The sequence below is a fragment of the Ciconia boyciana genome, chromosome 17 (genome assembly GCF_034638445.1).
Source record: "Ciconia boyciana chromosome 17, ASM3463844v1, whole genome shotgun sequence".
In the NCBI taxonomy this organism is placed as follows: Eukaryota; Metazoa; Chordata; class Aves; order Ciconiiformes; family Ciconiidae; genus Ciconia; species Ciconia boyciana.
Window position 1 is genome coordinate 6,588,013 of NC_132950.1, and position 19,694 is coordinate 6,607,706.

Consider the following 19,694-nt stretch of genomic DNA (forward strand, 5'->3'; position numbering starts at 1 on the left):
GGTAATTTGTCTAACCTGGAATACACTAATATCTGGGAGTTCAGTGAAAGATCAAGAACACATTAGCTAAGAGCAAAACAGCTGACCACAGAGAGAAGGGGACTTACAACAAAATTCTCTGTGCAATCTCTCTCTAGGTCAAATAGATTTAAGTTAACCACGTTGAGGAAAAAGCATTCACTAAAGATTCAGTGCTCATTTTTAATTATCAAAACCCAGCACTTCATGTTCAGGTAACTAAGGAAGACCAAAGCTAGAATTCCTGATACCAGCAAACGGTTTTCAAGGCTTCTCTGTACATCATCAAAAAACAAAACCAGGCACACAATCAGTTACAAAAAACACCTCTCTATAGGTCCCTTCAACAGTAAACGTCTGTTTTTCTTGCAGCGAAGCTACCATGGTCTCATTAACACACATAACCCTCCCTCCAAACCATAAAGACAACAGACCCGACTAACGTGGAAGCATCTGTAAGGCGTATTTATGACTACCTGGAAGACAGAGACCGTGTTAATGGCTCCTCTTCCTTGAACACAAGCCATTGCCTACATCGCTTTTCTTGATTTCATACAACCATTAGTTCAGATCTTTTGTATCAGTTGAAGAAATTCTCTATTCCCATTCTGCCCTTCATACCACTTAGTCTGTCCTTCACCAGGCTCAAGTGATGAGTATTTACATGGAAACACAGTGGCTGTATCAGCAACATTAACAGCAGACCGCAGCCAGCTGCTGAGCTTAAAAACATGCAAAGATTCACAACAGTACAGAAGCCTGTCTTCATAAGCCAGGTGCATGATTCATATCTACCATCTCCTTTCAGGAAAAGGAAAGGTCATCAGGGATTCAAAGCAGTAATACAACACAAAGGTTTACTGGCAAAATGACACTGGTTAAATAAGTTTTATCAAGATCTTGAGAAATGAGTACGGTATGGGTATGATTCTATTTGAAAGCTTTGGAAGGGGTATTAATGAAAGCACACGTTAAGATTAATTATTACAGTGATCAGACATTGCAGTCATTTACTCTCAACAGTACTTTTTATGAGACATATTTATATATTCAATAATTAAATATAAAATCAAAGATGAGTGTCACAAAACAAGGAAATAATAAGGCTTGAAGCCCAGTCAGTCCCCAGATTACCCTTCTAGTCACTGCACCTTTCATTTTTACCTTGAATTTTACATGCTGCTATTCTTACACATAATAAAGCAGTAAGAAGAGTTAATTGCAGATTCCTTGCTTTTGTGAAGCCTCAAACCTACTTCAACTTAGTACAAAAACAGGGAAAAAAAAGATAAAACATTTGTTTGTTAAAAAGCAGAAAGGGGAAGAGATATTCATAGACATTTTGGACTGACAGAACCTATGAAATAGGGACAATGCAAACAAATTTTCAGATGATCAAAATGTAGCAGACAATGTTTTTGCTACCTGTTTTGTTTACCAGAATGTGATGTGCTAGCATTATTCCTTATTTAGAATTACTGGCAATCAAAATAGATGCCATAGGCAACAAGAAAAAACTGCAGTTGCACACTGATCTGAACTTTTTCCTACCTAGAGAGGGTATGCGGGTAAAAAAGCTGAATGTAACAAGTCAACCATGTGCACATCCACATGTACTATACGATAAGAACATTCAAAAATATTGACATGAGACAGTGATCCTATAGTTTTCCTCTTCTCTTTCAGTTATATATATATATGTATATATAATTAAACAGCACATAGGAAAACACCACTATAGTTTTCACTGTGGCCAACAGGAAAATTCTCACAAATATAAAAGTGTATGTTTTTAAATTGTTAGATTTCTTCAAAACATAATACAGATGAAAGAAATGTAATTTCTCATCATGTAACAAAAAAAGAAAATTAAACCCTTGGGAATTTACACAATTCTCAAACATCCAGCTTTGCAGTCTTGAACATCTCAATCCCTACTACAGCAGAACATAGTAGCACCAAAATAAATGAGCAGAATTCCTTGAGAGCAGTGATGCTACTTGGATACTATGTGAAATTTCACTGTATTAAAACATTTAACTTCGATTTACATTCAGTATTTTGGAGGAAGGGAACAGGATAGTCCCTTCATGCTTTATCCATGCTGGCTGCCTACCCAAGAAGCATTATTGTTATTATTTCAAGAGGAAAGGAAAGGTGCTGGTAAGAGCCAGAAGGGCAAGGCAATGATGTTGATTATGAAATGCCCTGTTCTTTGGATGAACTGTGTAAAATATTTTGTTAAAAGGCTCCATGTTAAAAATATTAAGAACAAAATGGTCCTCTTAAAAATACGGAGCATTTCTGCCTCTTCTTTTAAGTTCAAAGCTTGGGGAAAAGTGTTTTGCTAGAATTAACTACAGGTTTGCTGTAATAAACATATATGACAATGCCCTACGTAACACAGGGCCAACCACAGACTCCAGACAAACGTGATTGCTTTAGGTTTCAAGTGGTATATGCATCTCTATTTTTGTATAAAAGGAACAGAGACACTTCTGGAACCTTCACTGCAGAGTCTTTGCCAGTGTCCAGCTTTTGGGCAAAGGAAATCTTGCCACACTGCAGAGTCACAATCTTGAGGATCAGAATGTAAAAACAATCATGATTCAGTGTCTGATCCAGAACTGCTTTCTCGGCTGATTTCAATTTGTAGAGATGGTAAATTATCCAATCGACTCTTTTTTTGCCGAGACTGTTCTTTTTCCTTAATGAGAGCACCCCAAACCCGCTGGAGCTCTGAATCATCTTCCTCTGGAGATGCCACAGAGTTTTCAGGTTTATCTGTAGTCTTTTCTTGTGTCTTCGGAGCAGACCCTAATCGGGTCCATAAATTACCTGATCAGATGAAAAACAAACATTTTTTTAAAAAAAGACAGGACTAAGGAATTCTGGAGGAAGTCTGAGGAACCTAGTCTTAAATTCACTGCATCTCTTTAAACTCCTCACACTCCTCCCACCTTAATGTTTGGCATGGAACTTACTATGCTCTGAAGCAGTAGTCAAAATTAAAATATGGGAGGCTCAGTGCAGTTCCGTTCACTGTTTCCCATTTGCAGAGAATGCTACGCACAGGTCTGAAGTGCCATTGCATTCATTACACTTGTTTTAGTGCCCTGTTTTGACCACAGTTTTAAAGTAGTCCTCTACTTTTAAGCATACCTATATAAAAATACTGCTCATAAAAATACTCAGCTCAACCTACCTACATGTATTTAGATTTCAAAGCTCTGAACAAACATTTGCTAATTCATCTTTAATTGCACTCAATTGAACATCCTTCATGATTTTCTGCTGAAATTTCTCTTATACTCTAAAATCAAAGGCATTGCAGTATTACATTTTCCCCATAAAAACTAACCTGATTTCTTCTCTCTGGTATCAGAATAGAGGCCTTTTACATCTTGCTTGGGGATTCCTAACCGGCTGTGTACATCTGATATTGGTTCTCGACGAGGAGCAGCTGTACTACTTGGAGGTTTACTTTCTGGAGAATGTGGTCTTTTTCCCAGTCTTTGCCGCACATCTAGGGATATTTTCAGTGATTAAAATGACAAAAACCATGATGCATTTACCTTAGTTCTGCCAGCTAATTTTATGCTCGTTGTGCAATTTGAAGAACTTGAAATTAGACAGATTCTCTGTTTTTATCTTTTCTGTAGTCTTTTCATTAAGTCTTTCATACTCAGATTTCAGTCCTGGCAATGTCTGCAATAAAATTTATCCAGATTTCATTTTTCTCTTTTTTGGCAATAAATTTGACATGTAATGTTTTCAGATTGTGCTATGTCCAGAAGATCAAAAAAGTAAGTTATTCCATGGCTTGCTGCATTTCTGTTTTAGCAGCACAGCATGTATGTATCCAGCATGAGGTATGATTACAGAAAAATTGGTATGCCTTCAACGATTCTTTTCCGATAATAGATACCTTGCTTTAGAATTCTAATACTGCTTGATATTTTGCAGAATAAAATACAGAATATAAGAATCCTAAATATATTGATACTTAACCCATGATGTGAGTCTTACATTCTGAAATTTGTCTGGCTTAGCGAGATATTCCTAGTCTTAAAGAAGGTTCAAACAAAAACATAAAGGCAAAGGAAGTTATAGGATTTATGTGCCAATTTGTCAGAGCCCAAAAATGTGCAGGAGGGGTAAAATATACTAACATAACTTCTACATTACATTGATACAAAAAAGTATCTTTCACTTATCAGTCAGATAATCCTCTGGATACTACATATGTCAGAAGTAGCCAAAATTACACATACCTGAGTCAAAAAGCAACAGTCAATTAAGCCCAGAAATAAACCCTGCTAATTGAAAAATACATCTATATTCATGTAATACGTGTTCTTTCATGTAAGTAGCTAGTGTTTCACATTTCATTTTGTACGTGAGCCTCCCCACATGCTATGTTTCTCAGAATCTCTGCCTCAAGGAGCAAGCAAATCGAAAAGGACAAAGTGGGGGGAAATAGAAACAGGCAAATGAATTAGATAAAAATAAATGTCACTCTTTCACTCTTTCACTCAAATGTACTTCATTTTTCCCCAAAGCAATCCCCAACTCAGTCTCTTAGCAAGGAAGAATTAACTGTATGGATGCAGAAACTGCTGCTGAACAGAATTCCCTCCGGTTTGTAAGTTGCAGTGGAGCACAGATGTGAAATGAATATATCCATTTTAATGAGCCAGTCACAATTCTGCACGATGTAAGAGTTTAAAATTACCTGATTTTACAGTGCTGTTTGGCTGACGTGGCCCAGTATTATTCTGACGCTTTTCTTCTAACAGTAGTCTTACATCTGCAACTTTCTCTGATGATCCTTTATTGCCAATCCGATTTTTGATGTTACTGGTTGCTATGCTATCTGCTCGCATGGAATTCCTAAATAAAATAATAATAGATTTAACATCCCTTAAATTAAATGAAAGCTAGTATAGTTCTTAAGTCTTCTTGTATGTAAAATTACATCACAGAAAACAGTAATATCAGGATTTCTCTACTGAGAAACAGTGGTAAAAACCACTGACTTAAAAGAGCAGGTGCTCCAGTCAGAATCCTAAGTTTAGCAATAATCACATGAATAACTCAGTATTCATTTCAAGGCAGGTATTGAGTTTGTCTCCTTAAGGCTGTGCCTCTGGGTCAAAATTCAGAGCAGATAAGTAACCTCAAGATTGTTAAAGCACTTGACGTTATAATGAAGTATAATCATACTACTGAAGGGACACATGTTAAAGTTATTTTAATAATCTCCAATATATGCGATTTTGGCTAATATGCCCATAATGAACATAAATTCCTTTTTGTCATCATCACTTAAGGTTTATTCTTCTTTCTGAGAAAAGAGGAACGGGATAAAGGGAAAAGAGAAAGAGGAGTTCTTTCTCCCTGGCCTAGCTGTAAAATGCAAGAAGTTAATTGTGCTTGCTTGCATAAATTTCTATTGACTCCACTTTGAGCTTCATTATTATCAATAAGGAGGTTTACAGAAATCTGCAAAGAAAGCTATATTTTAAAAATGTTAATTGTAATTAAAAGCCTGTATCACTGTTTTCTGTATTTTGTATTTCTTTTTAAAATACCTACTACAAAATTAGGCTAAGAATTGAAAAAGTAGCTTCAATAGTTTGTCTTTAAGCTTTGACAGCTCTGTCACTAATTAAAATTTAGAATGCTTTTTCACTGATACTTTCAAAGAATAAGAAACTTTTACCTAATATTTTTCAGTTGTGATTCCACCTCATCTGCATACATTGTCATCTTCATGCTCTTTTTGGGAGAGGGTGTTGATATCATTTTCAGTTCAAGATCATAGTCCATTTCATCAGAATCAGATGCACTAGCACTCGATCGTCTTGCTGCACTGCGGTCTCGGGACTGTTTGAAAGCTTGCAGTTCATCACGGTACTCTACCACAACTCTGTCATCTTCATCCATATCCTGATCTTCTTCTTCCTCTTCTTCCTCCTCAATAGGCTCCTCAGGAACATTTACTAAGCCTGTAGCAAAACAAACTGATTCTGATAAACTGAAGTTTATCATTCATATAAGGTACCTTAAAAGCAAGGCCAAAAAAAAAAAAATCACTGTAATTAATGATCCACTACAAATGAGTCTTTGTAGTTCTCTAAGGCTAAAGAGAGAGAATATTTTGCAAAATATTATGAGTGGAATCTATATTACAGAACAGCCTAAGTGGAAGAAAATCGCCACAGGAGAAAAAAAAAGTCCATGGTGTTCATTATCTCAGAAGCCTGCTCAACCATGAAGCTGGACTGAATATATAAAGTACAACTGCCTCTTGTAGTAGGGGCAGTTCATACTTCCTGAACTAAACGTAACAATTCCTATGATCTTGGGGGGCTTAATGTGCCAACTGCTGGCTCCGCGATAATCCTTTCAAGTCCTGTAAACAGTAACGCCAAAAAGAACGCACATATCATTAGTATGAATTTATCACATATACTGATTTAAATATAAATCAACAACTTCAATTTAGCCATCAGTGTGCAAGCATCTTTTCAGAAAGCAGTACATTATCAACATGCAAAATCTTCCACAAGATTTGATACATCCATGACTGTATTTTTAACAGGCCACTCGTATGAAACTTTGACACTATATTTGTCTCACGTCAAAGATTTTTACACCAATTATTTTTCTAATGCACACCCCCTACCTTTGGGAGCAGATGAAGATATTCAAGCCTAATTAGTAGAATTTTCTAATCTTTATTGTTCTACATCTAGAGCTTGCTTTTTCATAGAACAGAAGAATTGACACAGCAAGTACGACAAATTGCCAAGAAGTTTAAGGAAGTTAGCTCTTCTTTTTGCCCTTGATGCTATAGCCCCCATGTCCTAAATTTGTAAAAGAAAAATATCACATAAAAAGTAGCAGCTATTTTGGCAAGACACTGAGCAGCGTCAAGCTTCTGCTGCCTCAGTTGTTCCCTGCAAACTCTTAACATGTGATTCAGTTACAGATATATTTTTTAAAAGTACACTTCACTTTCACACATCACAGGGGATTAAGGTCCTTTCCAGCCCTCCATTCCCCAGTTGTGTTCTTACAGGGTCAACATACTGGCATCAATTACCTGAATGACGATGTTTATAAGGAGGAGTCAAGCCAACATCATCCCCAATAAGCGTCCTTTTCTTTATCACATCCCGATGGATTCGACGTGAATGGTATCTTCGTTTCCTGAAACACCACAAAAAGAATGACATACCTGTCACAGAAAAGGCACCACAAATAAGCCATATTCAGTCCTGGATTAAGCATATGCAATTATCACTCACTTTAATAGCGGACATACATTTATGTCAGAGATCTGTTCTGAATGTTTTGAATATAAACATTCTTTATTTTCATGAAAAAATACTCCCCTTGCAAATTCACAGTCACATTGCAAAAACATTATTTACACATAAGAAGCATCTACATAAACTGAACAGAAAGAAAATCCACAAATTAAAACAGTTTTAGACTATCTTGTCCAATTACCTGCAATGTTCCAACTCCTCTATCCAATACTCACCAAGAATTGCTAAGAATCCCCTTCATGCCTCCATAATTCGGATTGCCGTATTTCATGTAATACTGGCTTCGCCTTGCAGCTCCCAGCTCTTTTTTGTCATCTGAAAAAAACATAAAGGAATTTTTACCTCTTAGAATGTATCTTACAACACTAGCATAAAAATAAATAACCATCCAGTCAAACACATAGAGAGTGAAATTAAGACTGAATATGTCTTACAGGTCAGCATTACTCCAATGTCCTTCATGAAGGATACAATCTTGCTGACACCTCTGAAATTTCTCCTACTGCCACAGTTTTATTTGTGTCTAGAAACTTAATTCTAGGGAGACTGAGTTTCTACATATCATCTCAACAGAGCATTACATCCCACCGTAACTGCTGGAGGCTATACTTACCTTATTCATGACCTTTCTTTTCTTTATGGATGTGTCACTTCCCACATGGCCCAGAAATCATATGGATTTTCATTTCACTCATAATATCATTTAAGCAATATTTAGTATTTAGCAATAATTTCCACTAATACCTCATCAGTATCTCAAATGATTTTCATATTTTAAAAATGTGAAATTTACCTCTGTAGAGAAGGGCATCATAAAACCTATTCTATGGTATTGGGAAGAATGCCCTGAGCCCAAGATAAAAATTTTATGTACAATAATTTTCATACCACTTGAACTGTATTTAATTCACACATTAAGTGTGGATTTATTGCAAAATCTTAATACCTAATGATTAACAAAAAACCTAACAATTTTGCAAATAAAAATTAGGTGCTTCAAGTCATTAATTAGTCAACAAATAAAACTACAACAAGCGATTAATTCATTATGCTTGTTAAGCTGTTCATTTACCTTTAGTAGCAAATCTCATGAATAGCTTGTTTCCTTTAGCCAGTTTATTGGCAGGGCGAAGATCATTACGCAGGAGAGAATCCTCTTCTACCTGGGAGAGGGCATCCAACTTTGGGGGGCAAAAAAGGTATTTTGGACTCAAAAATAAAATTACTGTTGAACAAAAATGGATTGCTTACAGAGAAGCAATCAACGGATTATTAAGAAAGTTACTTTTCAAATTATGTTCACATGAACTCTGCTTTTTTCTTGACAAACTGATGTGAATTTTTAGACTGATTTGCCCAAAAGATTTAAAATATTTCCTTCTCTTCCTTCATAACATTATCTCAGATTATTAAATCAAATAACTTTCAAATGACACTATACTACTCACCAAAATGCAGAAAATAAATAGCACAACTTGGACACTGAAAATAACTACTTGATTTTTTTTTGCTTGTTTCATATCTAAATGGTTTTACTAACAGGTTCTCATGCCCTCACACAATGACTAAAAGGCTTTTTTTTTCATTTATATCTGCTGTATAGAAACTAAAATTCAGACTTCCATGATATATGAGTGTTCACTGAGCCATTCCTAAAGAAAATACTAATCACACCTATTATATATTCAGCCAGTGAAGATTAAATCACTTACAAAACACCAATGCGTATGCTGATTCCCACACATATCTATGGACAGCCTAAATCCTATTTGTCTCTTTAAGTACTGCCTTCACTGCTGAAAGGCCGCTGCCTTCCATTATTGTTCTTTCATTGCCTCCGCTCAGCAGAAAAGAGCAGCCGGTCTAGCTCTTACATGCTGGATGCCCTAGCACTCTTCAAAATCTACTTTCACAAAACACTCTTACATAGCTATTCTCACCAACAGCATATCTGCACTTCCTGTCATTTCCCCATCTAGTTTACTTTGATAATTAAATTGTGAATTGCAAATATCTGTTGTTAAAACTATAATGTTATGAAGCCTTTACACCAGTCAGAGCACAACTTCTGTAACAGTGTTTTCACTTTCCTTCTGTACCGACCTCAACGTCACTTGGATTGTCATCCTCAACCTCGCCTTCTTCTGTCTCATCATCAGAACTTTCCTCCTGTTTTTCTAAGAAGGAAAATAATTGGGGAAAAAAAATAACCTCCATTTTAGTGTCAGTCATATTTGATTATTACTGCCTACATTCTCTAAAATCAAACTGAAGGTGCTACCCTTTCTTCTGTGCAGCCTAGAGAACAATCAAAACAGTAAATGTCTACAGAAATTTGAAGCACGCATGAGCACAGAATAACATTAACGAGGCAGCCTCTGTGCAGATAACTGCCTGCGGCAGCACATGTGGATTATTAATTCTTTGAAAGCAAATGAAATGGCACTGCATTTCAGGGTATGACAGAGATCAGCAAGGCGAAGACTGTAAAAGGCATATAAAAGCCTATTTCCTTCAGCCTCCCTTTAAAATGCTGCAGGTACCTAAAAGTATCCGATATGAAAAATGTAAACCAGGTCACTATTCAAAAGCTTAGAAGTTTCTGAGAGAGAGCAGGAGGAAAAAAACCAAAACTTTAGTGACTTAATTTCAAAGTGAAATAACTAACAGAAGAGTGCACACTTCCAGAATCACTAAAATTGTGAGATGCTTGCATAGATTTTTCAGGGTTCTTTTTAGCTCAGAGTAAGAAAACTGATATTGGAATATTTTTTTCCAAACAGTTCTCAGAGGGGAGAGAAGAAAAAAAAAAAAAAGTAGAGAATATGGACAGCTATCAGCATATACCAATATCATTTGCAAACATCTCAAAGTACCTAAAAAAAACCCCTCTTCTATATTTCAGAGTTCCTTATCTTAATCTTATCCAACAAGAGACTTGAAAACTTAAGAGAGCAGTAGCTGTTCAAAAGATCCTGAAAATATACCCAAGTTCAAAGAAAAGAGTAAAGCACAATTAACCAAACTGAAATGGAAGCGAGAATTTAGGTAAACAAACAAATCAAATTCAAACCTGAATAATTAAGTTCCATCAGGGACAGCATTCAAGCACTTTTTTTTCCCCAAAATGATAAGCTTCTCACAGTAAAGACTAGTCTCTCGCTTCCCTAAATGCCTAAATAGCCCTCGAATTCCTATCTAAAAAAGGAATGCAACTCAGCCAATTACTCCAATGTATGTCTGCATCTCACGCCTTAAGATGTAATTGAACAGTTTTTACTTTATCTAATATCCCACTTTTCCAGATGAACAGGAGTAATTTAGATTACAGTTTTTATTTTGAGATGTGGTGCAATGATGATGCAATATGTAATCTGTAGCCAACAAGATTAAATACATATATTTATGCTCCATTTAACCAAGACAGTCACTGATCTCCAAAACTTTGTAACAAGTCTTACTTCAAGCATTATCAACATTTCCCCAAAAATTAAAGTCACATGGATGGTTGAGGAGCCACTGCATTGTGGAGAAAAACAACAAGAAGAAAAGGGGATGAGTTAGAAGGATCCACAAGTTTAACAAAGCCCTAAACCCCAAACTTTCTAGAAAGGCTTTAGTAGCACTGCAAATATCTAACAGAGAGATTGGCTATTTGCATTTTGTTCACATAGCACGTTTAAGCAAAATCTACGGAAGAGTTAATAAATACAACATCTCTCTTTGCTTTGTACTGTGTGGTACAGTACTTTGAACCACAGCGATTTATCACACCAGCCTAACAGCAAAACAGTCCTGAGGTAGCAAAAGCCTGATTTTTAATTTACACCCATAAAAGTGAAATAAACTTACAATTAAGGCATTCAGGTACCAGATGTATCACAACATTAAGATGTACTTCGCTGCTTTGCTCTTTTATAACTGACCTTTCAGTGTGCTTCTTTCTTGAAAGTATAATAGCCAAATTTACAGATGATATACACAGTGGTGAAGTGAAACAGTCACATTAGTGTGAACGATATACTTAAAGGATGGTGGTGTATCAAGAAAGGAATCAACTGTGGTACTGCAAAAATAAGACATTTTCTTATACCTGCTTCTTCCACACTTAGAATCCATCCTTTTCCTGCCTTTGTATGCACATCACACAGACTTATTTCTGTGCAACACGTACCACTATAAATATCATATCTGAATATGACCCTGCATCTAACATGTTCAGTATCAACTGAATTACTGCTTTTGGTCTAGCTCCAACCCACCTTTTAAGAAGCAGCTTCTTCAAAAGGTTTCCAAGATGAAAGCCTTTTTTAAAGTGGCAGAATACATTTACCTGAAACTATATGATAGAAGCTCCTTCAGTAATTTAGATTATGCAGTACCCAAGCACAAGTTTAAAGTTTCATTGATTTAACTAGATGATGTCTACATATGCATATCTCAATCTACCTTTCTTGGTTTTTTCAGCTGTCTTCTCTTCATTGTTTTCTCTGCTTTTCGTTTTCTCCTGATCAGGCAAGGAACTCATATTTATTAGAGCCCGTGTTGCTGTTACTTCATCAAGCCAGACCACATTACCTATGACATACATAAACACATACAAAAACAAAACACAGTTTGTATAATCAAGCAGTCACATACACTGCCTTACTGGAGGGAAATTGCTAACAAAGTTCAGAAGTGCTCTTATATAGTGACATGACGAAAAAGTAACCAGACATAGCTCTTGCAGAGGAAGTCATATTCTTTAACATACTTGGTAAGCTGGAGGACACACAGCTTTCATCACATGACCACAAACACATAAAACAACTGATCACAACCAAAATCACTGAAATGTGCAACTGTATATATTAGAGACTGCTTCCTGAGCACAGCAAATTAGGATATTGAATCAGTGTCAGTGTATTTCATGAACGTGTTAGCACGCAAATGGGGGAATTAAAAGGGGGGAATTAAAGGGGGGAAAAAAAGAAGAAAGAAAAAAAAAGAAAGCAGCCTTGATTTTTTTCCCTTTGGCAATTTAACAGAACCTTGGACCTTATTGCAGAATTCTGTTAATCTTTTCCAAAAAGCAGGAAAATAGGGAAAAATAGGAGACTGCTCAAGTACAGATTATAGTGTACACAGGTTAACAATACAATTCAGTACATGGCTCACACATGCCTTAAGTACCAGCAGATGGTACTAAAATATAACTTCTTAGGCCAATTAAAAGCATTTTAGAGATGCCGAAATTGAAAGAGCTAAAACTGCTTAGAAACAGGTTTTGAACAAAAGCTTTCTGCATGGATGCATTCAATGCAAATACAGCAACAAATGTCATTTACTGCTCTGCTGTTAAGCAGAGTGTATTCAGATACCAAGAAAACTATACAGTGTCCCAAAATAAAAGATTCTCTCTTAAATTACTCCAACAGACAAGATTTACAAGGTGAAGAACCCTCAGACACTAACTGGGTACTGGATACTAACATTTCCAAATTTTCAAAGCCTTTATCATTTTATGTGCATCAGTTTGAAACACAGAACACAGTGTAAATTCACCTTTGCGCTAAGACATCTTGAGATGCAATTCAGTTGGGAATGTTAAAATTTTTGCCATGCTGTAACACAAATTTATGCTGAAAAGACAATGCTTTTTCTTGGAATTTTCACCGAGTGTAGTTGGCATGCTAACTCAGACACAGCACGAATATTACAGAATCACAGAATCGTATAGGTTGTAAAAGACCTTTAAGATCATCAAGTCCAACCCTTGTCTAACACTACCAAGCCCACCACTACACCATGTCCCTAAGCACCTCATCCAAACGGCTTTTAAATACTTCCAGGGGTGGTGACACAACCACTTCCCTGGGCAGCCTGTCCCAATGCTTGATAACCCTTTCAGTGAAGTGAAATTTCCTAATATCCAGTCTAAACCTCCCCTGGCGCAACTTGAGGCCATTTCCTCTCGTCCTATCACTTGTGACCTGGGAGAAGAGACCGACCCCCACCTCTCTACAGCCTCCTCTCAGGCAGTTGTAGAGAGCAATAAGGTCTCCCCTCAGCCTCCTTTTCTGCAGGCTGAACAACTCCAGTTCCCTCAGACGCTCCTCATAAGATTTATGCTCCAGACCCTTCACTGGCTTCGTTGCCCTTCTCTGGACACGCTCCAGCCCCTCAATGTCTCTCTTGTAGTGAGGGGCCCAAAACAGAACACAGTATTCGAGGTGCGGCCTCACTAGTGCCGAGTACAGGGGCACGATCACTTCCCTAGGTGAATCACAAATTAATCACTAAAAAAAATATGTTTTAACTATAATTGGGTAAAGTACCATTACAACTCTGAAGCCTGCATTTTTGCACTGCAAGTTCACTCTGGTTCCATGTTAAATTCACACAGGTAACATTTAAGAAAAAAGATAATCAGACAATCTTAGAAATGTAACTTCAGATACAGAGTTAAGCTGTGCACTTCCTAGCTTATGCATCACCAGAGGTTCATCTAGCAGCTCTTTACTGCAACTGTCCACCCAGGACTCACTGCTCACTGTGGCAGTATATCAAGCCATCATACACAGTGACTTCAAGGTTACCAATATTTCGTAGTATACCGTATCTTTTGTTTGGCACTCAAACGTAATTCCTTCAGGGTCCTTCCAGGGAACCATGCTACTAATTCTCAGGTCTCAGCCATAGTTGTCAATAAACCAGTTTCCAGCGATCCCAATCCAATTGGAAAACTTGCCCTGGCTCCTACTTCTTTTTCTACAATTTCAGTTACAGGATCTCTAGCCGCATGACAATCCCAGACCCTTCCAGTTCCATGATCCAGCGCCCAACGGTAGCAAACAGCTCTTGTACAGTCTTTAGTATCACTGAAAAAAGCATGACTGTCAACAACCTTGTATCTTTCTGGCAATCGCACTGCATGCTTACTCCCCAAAACAGCCCTTGCAATGTGAATTTACATTCCTTTTCCAATCTATGTAAATCACATTCAACTGCCACCTTCTTCCACCAATTTCTCCTTGAGAATCCACTAAACAAATATGGCAACAAGTCTGCTCCTTCGCAGCACAAAACCATACCAACCTGCCTAACTGCACACAGCTCAATAATCTTCTCTCAGAATGTCATCTTTTGTGACACTCACAAGCAGGTATACTATTTACATCTAGATGTAAGCAGCACAAAATTTTAGACCTTTTTTTTTCCACTTAGAGACCTGCAAGTTATTCTATGCTATCTCTTTCCAATAATAAATACTCAACTGGATAGTGGGTTTGATTTTCAGCATATGTTATTAATTCTTTCCTTCTTAATCTCTTTTGACTAAGGCAAATGACAGGGAAACTGAGACAAAGATCAGTGACTCTGAAAGCCACTAAGACATCTGAGGTACAGCCATGACCGATACTAAAAAGAAGAGTAAGAACTACAGGCAAAAGACTCCGTTTACTTACATGATGTATCATCTAACCACTCAATATGAGCAGGAGGATACTCTTTGAAATAGGCAAAGATGTCCTGTGTACTCATCTCATCCACCCCACAAATGTAAATTGTGTCCAGTCTCACTTTAGGAATTGCTATAAAGAGAAAGAGATACAAAACTGGTACTTATTTCTATAGAGCAAGCTTTTATATTAGTAACATATGGGTTTATAAAGCAAACATTTTAAATAAGCTAAAGGGAAGCTAATTAAAGCAAAGTATGATGTACACCATTCTAAACCACCGTAACTTGAATTATTATTCCACAATGCAAAACTTTAATAAATTGAGAATTAAAAAGAGGTAACATTACAAACATTGGTAGATGCAGGTACTACACAGCAATCAAACTGCCTTAAAAACATTTTTTTTAACATGCTGCCAAAGTGCTACCATTAAGTACTAAAGAGCCAGAACACTAATGAGGCCTGTGACCAGGACATGTGTACAAAGCACTTCCACTTGTATCATCTGACAGAGAGCTGTTATAGGCCACAGCTTAGTGGGTCCAAGCTGCCAGTTGGAAAAAAAAGCCTTGAGAACTAAGTGGATGCCAAAAGTGCCAATCTGTTGTGCACACATCTCCTGGCTGATCTGCTTATATTCCAACATGCCTAGCTTGCCATCTAAGAGCACATACGCAATCAGTCCAGCTTCACTGCACGTACAGCACAGAATCTGATCTCACTGTGCATGGGACACAGAGTCCTCTACTCATCCACAGTGACCAAGGTCTTTTCAAAGAATTTAAAGATTCTTAAAGCAGCACTGACCCAGAAGATGAATCTTGGACATGTAGCACTAGGTGCCATTGCCAAACAGTAAACAGGGTACACAAAAAATGTTTTCTTCTTTCTGGGGTTGGTAAAATGAGGAGTGAAATGATAACTGTCAAGTAGTTTAAAAAGTAATGACATTAAAATAAATATGTGAAAAAAAAACCCAAAGTTATTTCTTTTGGCAATGATCTGGGAAAACCTCTGGGATGCAGGAAATATTATAGGATAAATCAAGTAAAGGAACTGTGAGGAAGTAAACAAAGGGATCTTTTCTTCTTGACTGTTGGATAAACTTGTACCTTTCTTCATCATGTCCCGATCCAATGCCACATTCCTTTGGGCGAGATTCACTTCAGCTCGAAAATGAAAGCGTTTTGCTCTTTGTTCCTTTTTCTCAATTGCTTCCTGTAAAATGCAAAACAATGCAGTCAAAACAGGAATCACAGCAGCATTCCCAACAAGAGATTTAAAATAGAATTTACCAGACAGCAACAATCTATATTAGTAATTCTATTAATTCTAAAGAGACCTGTATGTTTCAGAATGCAGAAATAATTCATTGAAACATTTCTGTGCCACATAATAGTTTTAATGTAGGTCCAGCAACATAACAGGAATCAAGATGCATGGAAAACAAGCTATCTCAGACAATGCTCAGACTCCGTGATGGAACAGTAACATTACCTTTTCCTTCTTAACAAATGTACAGAGGCTGTGCTCAAAAAAACCTCTCTTAAAACAAGTATTTCTACCACATGGAAAATTAGTTTTTTAAGATATTTTTCCCTATCTGTTTTTTAAATATATACAAAAATGTAAACTTGTCTCTGTGAGAATGAATTTAACAATACTAGCTGGAGTGCTGACTATAGAGATCTTATTTAGACTGGCAATTCAAACTGGTTTTAAGTAGCTCATGAGCAACAGCTTATGTGGATCTTGTGCAATTTTTGAAACTGACTGAGAAGCTCCTTATTCTACAGAACTTATTAGGTAGCATTATACATTTTTGGATGTTACTAACTAAAGTCAAATTTGGAACACAAACTGTGATTAAGCAAAAACTGCCACCAATGATACCCAAATAAACACAGGTTTTTTACTAGTTTTTAAAGATTGCCAAAACATCTTTGACTACATTTCTTAAAGTTTTTCAGAGTTGCATCATTAAAGAACACAACAAAAGATAACAGCTTTCCCCTGACTAGGGGAACTTCAACTTATTTTTCAAATTACAATACACAGAAGCTAGATATTGAAGACAAAAAGCTGATTTTCAGTCTTCATCTCAAATCCTTTTTGTACTCTTTGGGAATGGGAATTCATGTCCCTTGTCAACACACTGCTGTGGTGGGGATTCATATTTGTTAGAACATGTAAAATTGTATCAGTCCTATAAAGTATATGGCTAAATGCCTTTTCTCCGCTACCAAATGCCAGATATAGTGGTCAATTGTACAATATGAAACAACAGCCAATTCAGTATTAAATGTACAAAGATGAGCTGTAGGATTAAATTTCGGAAGTTCCACAGAATTATGTAACTTTATGTTATTTAAATGCAACAGCTGTTCACATTCTCCAAACTATGTCTTAAATAATTAAACAATAAGATGCCCTTGGAAGATACAAGGCAATGAAACCAGATTTTCCTGCCAAGCACTTGTTCTTCCTTCTGTCACTCACCTAAGAGGAAAACCCGCAGCTGACTTGTCTCAGAGGGCTTTGTTTTGCAATATCGAGTGGCACCAAGGCAATTTCAATAGAAACATTTTCAGGCTTTGGTGCACAAATTCTTGTAACTTAAAAATGCTAATTCTCAGAGTTTACAAGAGATATCAGGTCCCGATGCAGGCCACAACCAACAAAAGCGGAAAGTTGTTGAAAAATGCCAGCTATCTGAACATGAGGCTAAGCTTCTGTGCATGTTGGGGAAGAAATAAATGAAACGGTTCCTCCTTTCCAGTAGCAATAATTAGAACAGGTTGAAGAACCATAGCACAAAAATTACCTTGGAGGTTACATCTATTCCAGTAATGAAACTTCCAGCTTTGTTTTCATATCTCCTACTAGTGTCCTGAAACAAAGCAAAATGGTGGTGAAATCTCAATGAACACCAAAAGCAACATACTTGCTATGCTGAAAAAAAATCTGGTCATTTGTATAATAAATACATCCTCTTTTCCTTGATCCTTACTCCAAGCTACATCCCTAGATAGACAGGTACACAAGCAATAACTCTCACTGATGTCAGTGAAGGTAAAAGCATATGAACTGAACCAAACTTCCTTTACTAGAAGGATTCTTTCCTTTGACAAAATTTAGTTTCTGTGTCTACCGCTGCTAAGGTTTTTACTTACTCTCTCTAAGCAATACAGGGGAAGTCATCAAACACCTTTCCTAACTAAAACTTCCACAATTTTGGTTTTGGGTATAATTTCCCACGAACAGACTTAACAGCGATACCTGACTCCTGAAGTGTCAATTTGCAGCTTTAAGTCTCAAAAGTCAGAACACCAAGCCACATCCACAATTAAACAAGTAACTTTTTATTCCTATCATGATTTCAAACCCAACTTCCAAATACCAGCAAGATGAAACATTACTGTTTGATACAACCCTACTGATAAAGAGTAAGAATAGAGAATGATGTGGGAAAAAAATTACAAGTTTCATTTCCATCAGTCAGGACTGCCGAATTCACAAGACTGCACTAAACCACACAGACCCTGGACCAATGACCCAATTCTGTCCCTTCCATTGTTTGCATATGTAAAAATAGCACCTCTTCATTCTGGCACCCTCAGGACCATCACCTGGCAAAAGTTTGGAGCTGGAAGCACACATCTTGCTTTCTTGAGGAGCAAACGTGTTCTTTAGACTTGTGCTGCAATAATTACTTTGGCTAAGGAATTTTTTCTAGAAAGTAGGCCAGTCTCAGTTTAGAAATACCGAAGTACACACAATCTAACCGCTTTTCTTAGCAACAGCATCAAAGTTTGTCTAAGGCTGCCAAATGTTTAGAACTATTAAAAAGAAAAGCAAAATAAACATTATTTTTAAAGTTAAAAACCCCCACTGTCTAAGGTTGACTCATGGAGCACAAGGAAGTACAGTAGGGTGCTGTCTCTTAGACCATGTATTTGGTAGAAGCTCAAGCATATTGGTAAATCAGCTAATTACAGATTAGTTTGTAAAGCAATTTCCACACAAGTTTTGAGAGCAAAAGACTATTTAGGAGGTTAGAAGAACTCTGACCCATTTTTATGTGTTAAACCTGATCCTACTAAAACTTATACAGGCACAATTAGCAAAAACGAAGGAGGGGGGGGGGAAGAAAACGTTCAAAACCCACCTATCAGAGCCCACATCCCCATTGCCTCCGACTCAGCTCTCCCACAGTCACCTCCCTGCTCCAGCTATCCCCTATATTTCTTGCATCAAGCACTCTTTTTACACTCTCCCATCCACAGCCTTCCTCTACAGCCCATCACTACACCCCAAATCCTCTTTTCCACCACCTCCTTTATTCCCTTCGCTCCCAAGCACATCCTGGCCGCTTCCTCTTACAATTTGCCCCAAACTCCCCTCAGATACCTCTACGTCCCCTCACAGCCCCGCTCCCCGCCACCCTCACCCTATCGCTTCTCCTCATGCACCTCCCCACCCCACGTCGCCCCTTTTCCCACGAAGGTACCTCCAATTGCCCTTACAGAGCCCCGCAGACCCCTTCTCCCCGCCACCCTCAACCCCGCCACCTACGTACCCTGCCCCCCCTCAGGAGCTGGTCCCTCCTTCGTCCCCCCCGCCCGTGACCCCACCGCACGCCCCTCACCGGAATGAGCTCCCGGAGCGAGCGCCTCACAGGGATGGTCTCCAGCTCGCCCTCTTCCACTTCCATAGGCTCAGGCTCCGGGCCGCGAGGCTCCGCCGTTGTCGCCGTTGCCTCCGCCTTCACCGAGATCCGCAGGCCCCGCACGGCCGCCATGGCTCCGCCAGGCCCGCCCTCCGCCCGGCCAGCGAGACGGCACCGCCGCGGCACAGAGCGCCGCCGCTCAGAACCACCACCGAGCCG

The 19,694-nt window shown here is 37.9% G+C and overlaps 1 protein-coding gene across 1 annotated transcript; it reads right to left on the minus strand.

Moving 5' to 3' along the window:
- Positions 1-858: 858 nt before the first annotated feature.
- On the minus strand, positions 859-19,692 carry NCBP3 (nuclear cap binding subunit 3). The gene is made up of 13 exons (XM_072882522.1): positions 19,455-19,692; positions 17,631-17,696; positions 15,919-16,024; positions 14,810-14,935; positions 11,808-11,936; positions 9,462-9,535; positions 8,431-8,539; positions 7,574-7,673; positions 7,130-7,236; positions 5,744-6,029; positions 4,754-4,911; positions 3,380-3,544; positions 859-2,856 (listed from the first exon to the last, which is right to left on the minus strand). Exons 1-13 carry the CDS (start codon positions 19,605-19,607, stop codon positions 2,621-2,623), a joined length of 1,815 nt encoding a protein of 604 aa, XP_072738623.1. The 5' UTR covers positions 19,608-19,692; the 3' UTR covers positions 859-2,620.
- Between the last annotated feature and the right edge of the window lie 2 nt (positions 19,693-19,694).

Excerpts from the sequence above, each read along its gene's own strand:
- NCBP3 (XM_072882522.1), bottom strand. The coding sequence starts at position 19,607 with ATGGCGGCCGTGCGGGGCCTGCGGATCTCGGTGAAGGCGGAGGCAACG. Across the intron at positions 14,936-15,918 it reads TCGGGACATGATGAAGAAAG|CAATTCCTAAAGTGAGACTG; the intron begins GTACAAGTTTAT and ends TTCTCTTTATAG. Across the intron at positions 7,674-8,430 it reads CATGAGATTTGCTACTAAAG|ATGACAAAAAAGAGCTGGGA; the intron begins GTAAATGAACAG and ends TGTTTTTTTCAG.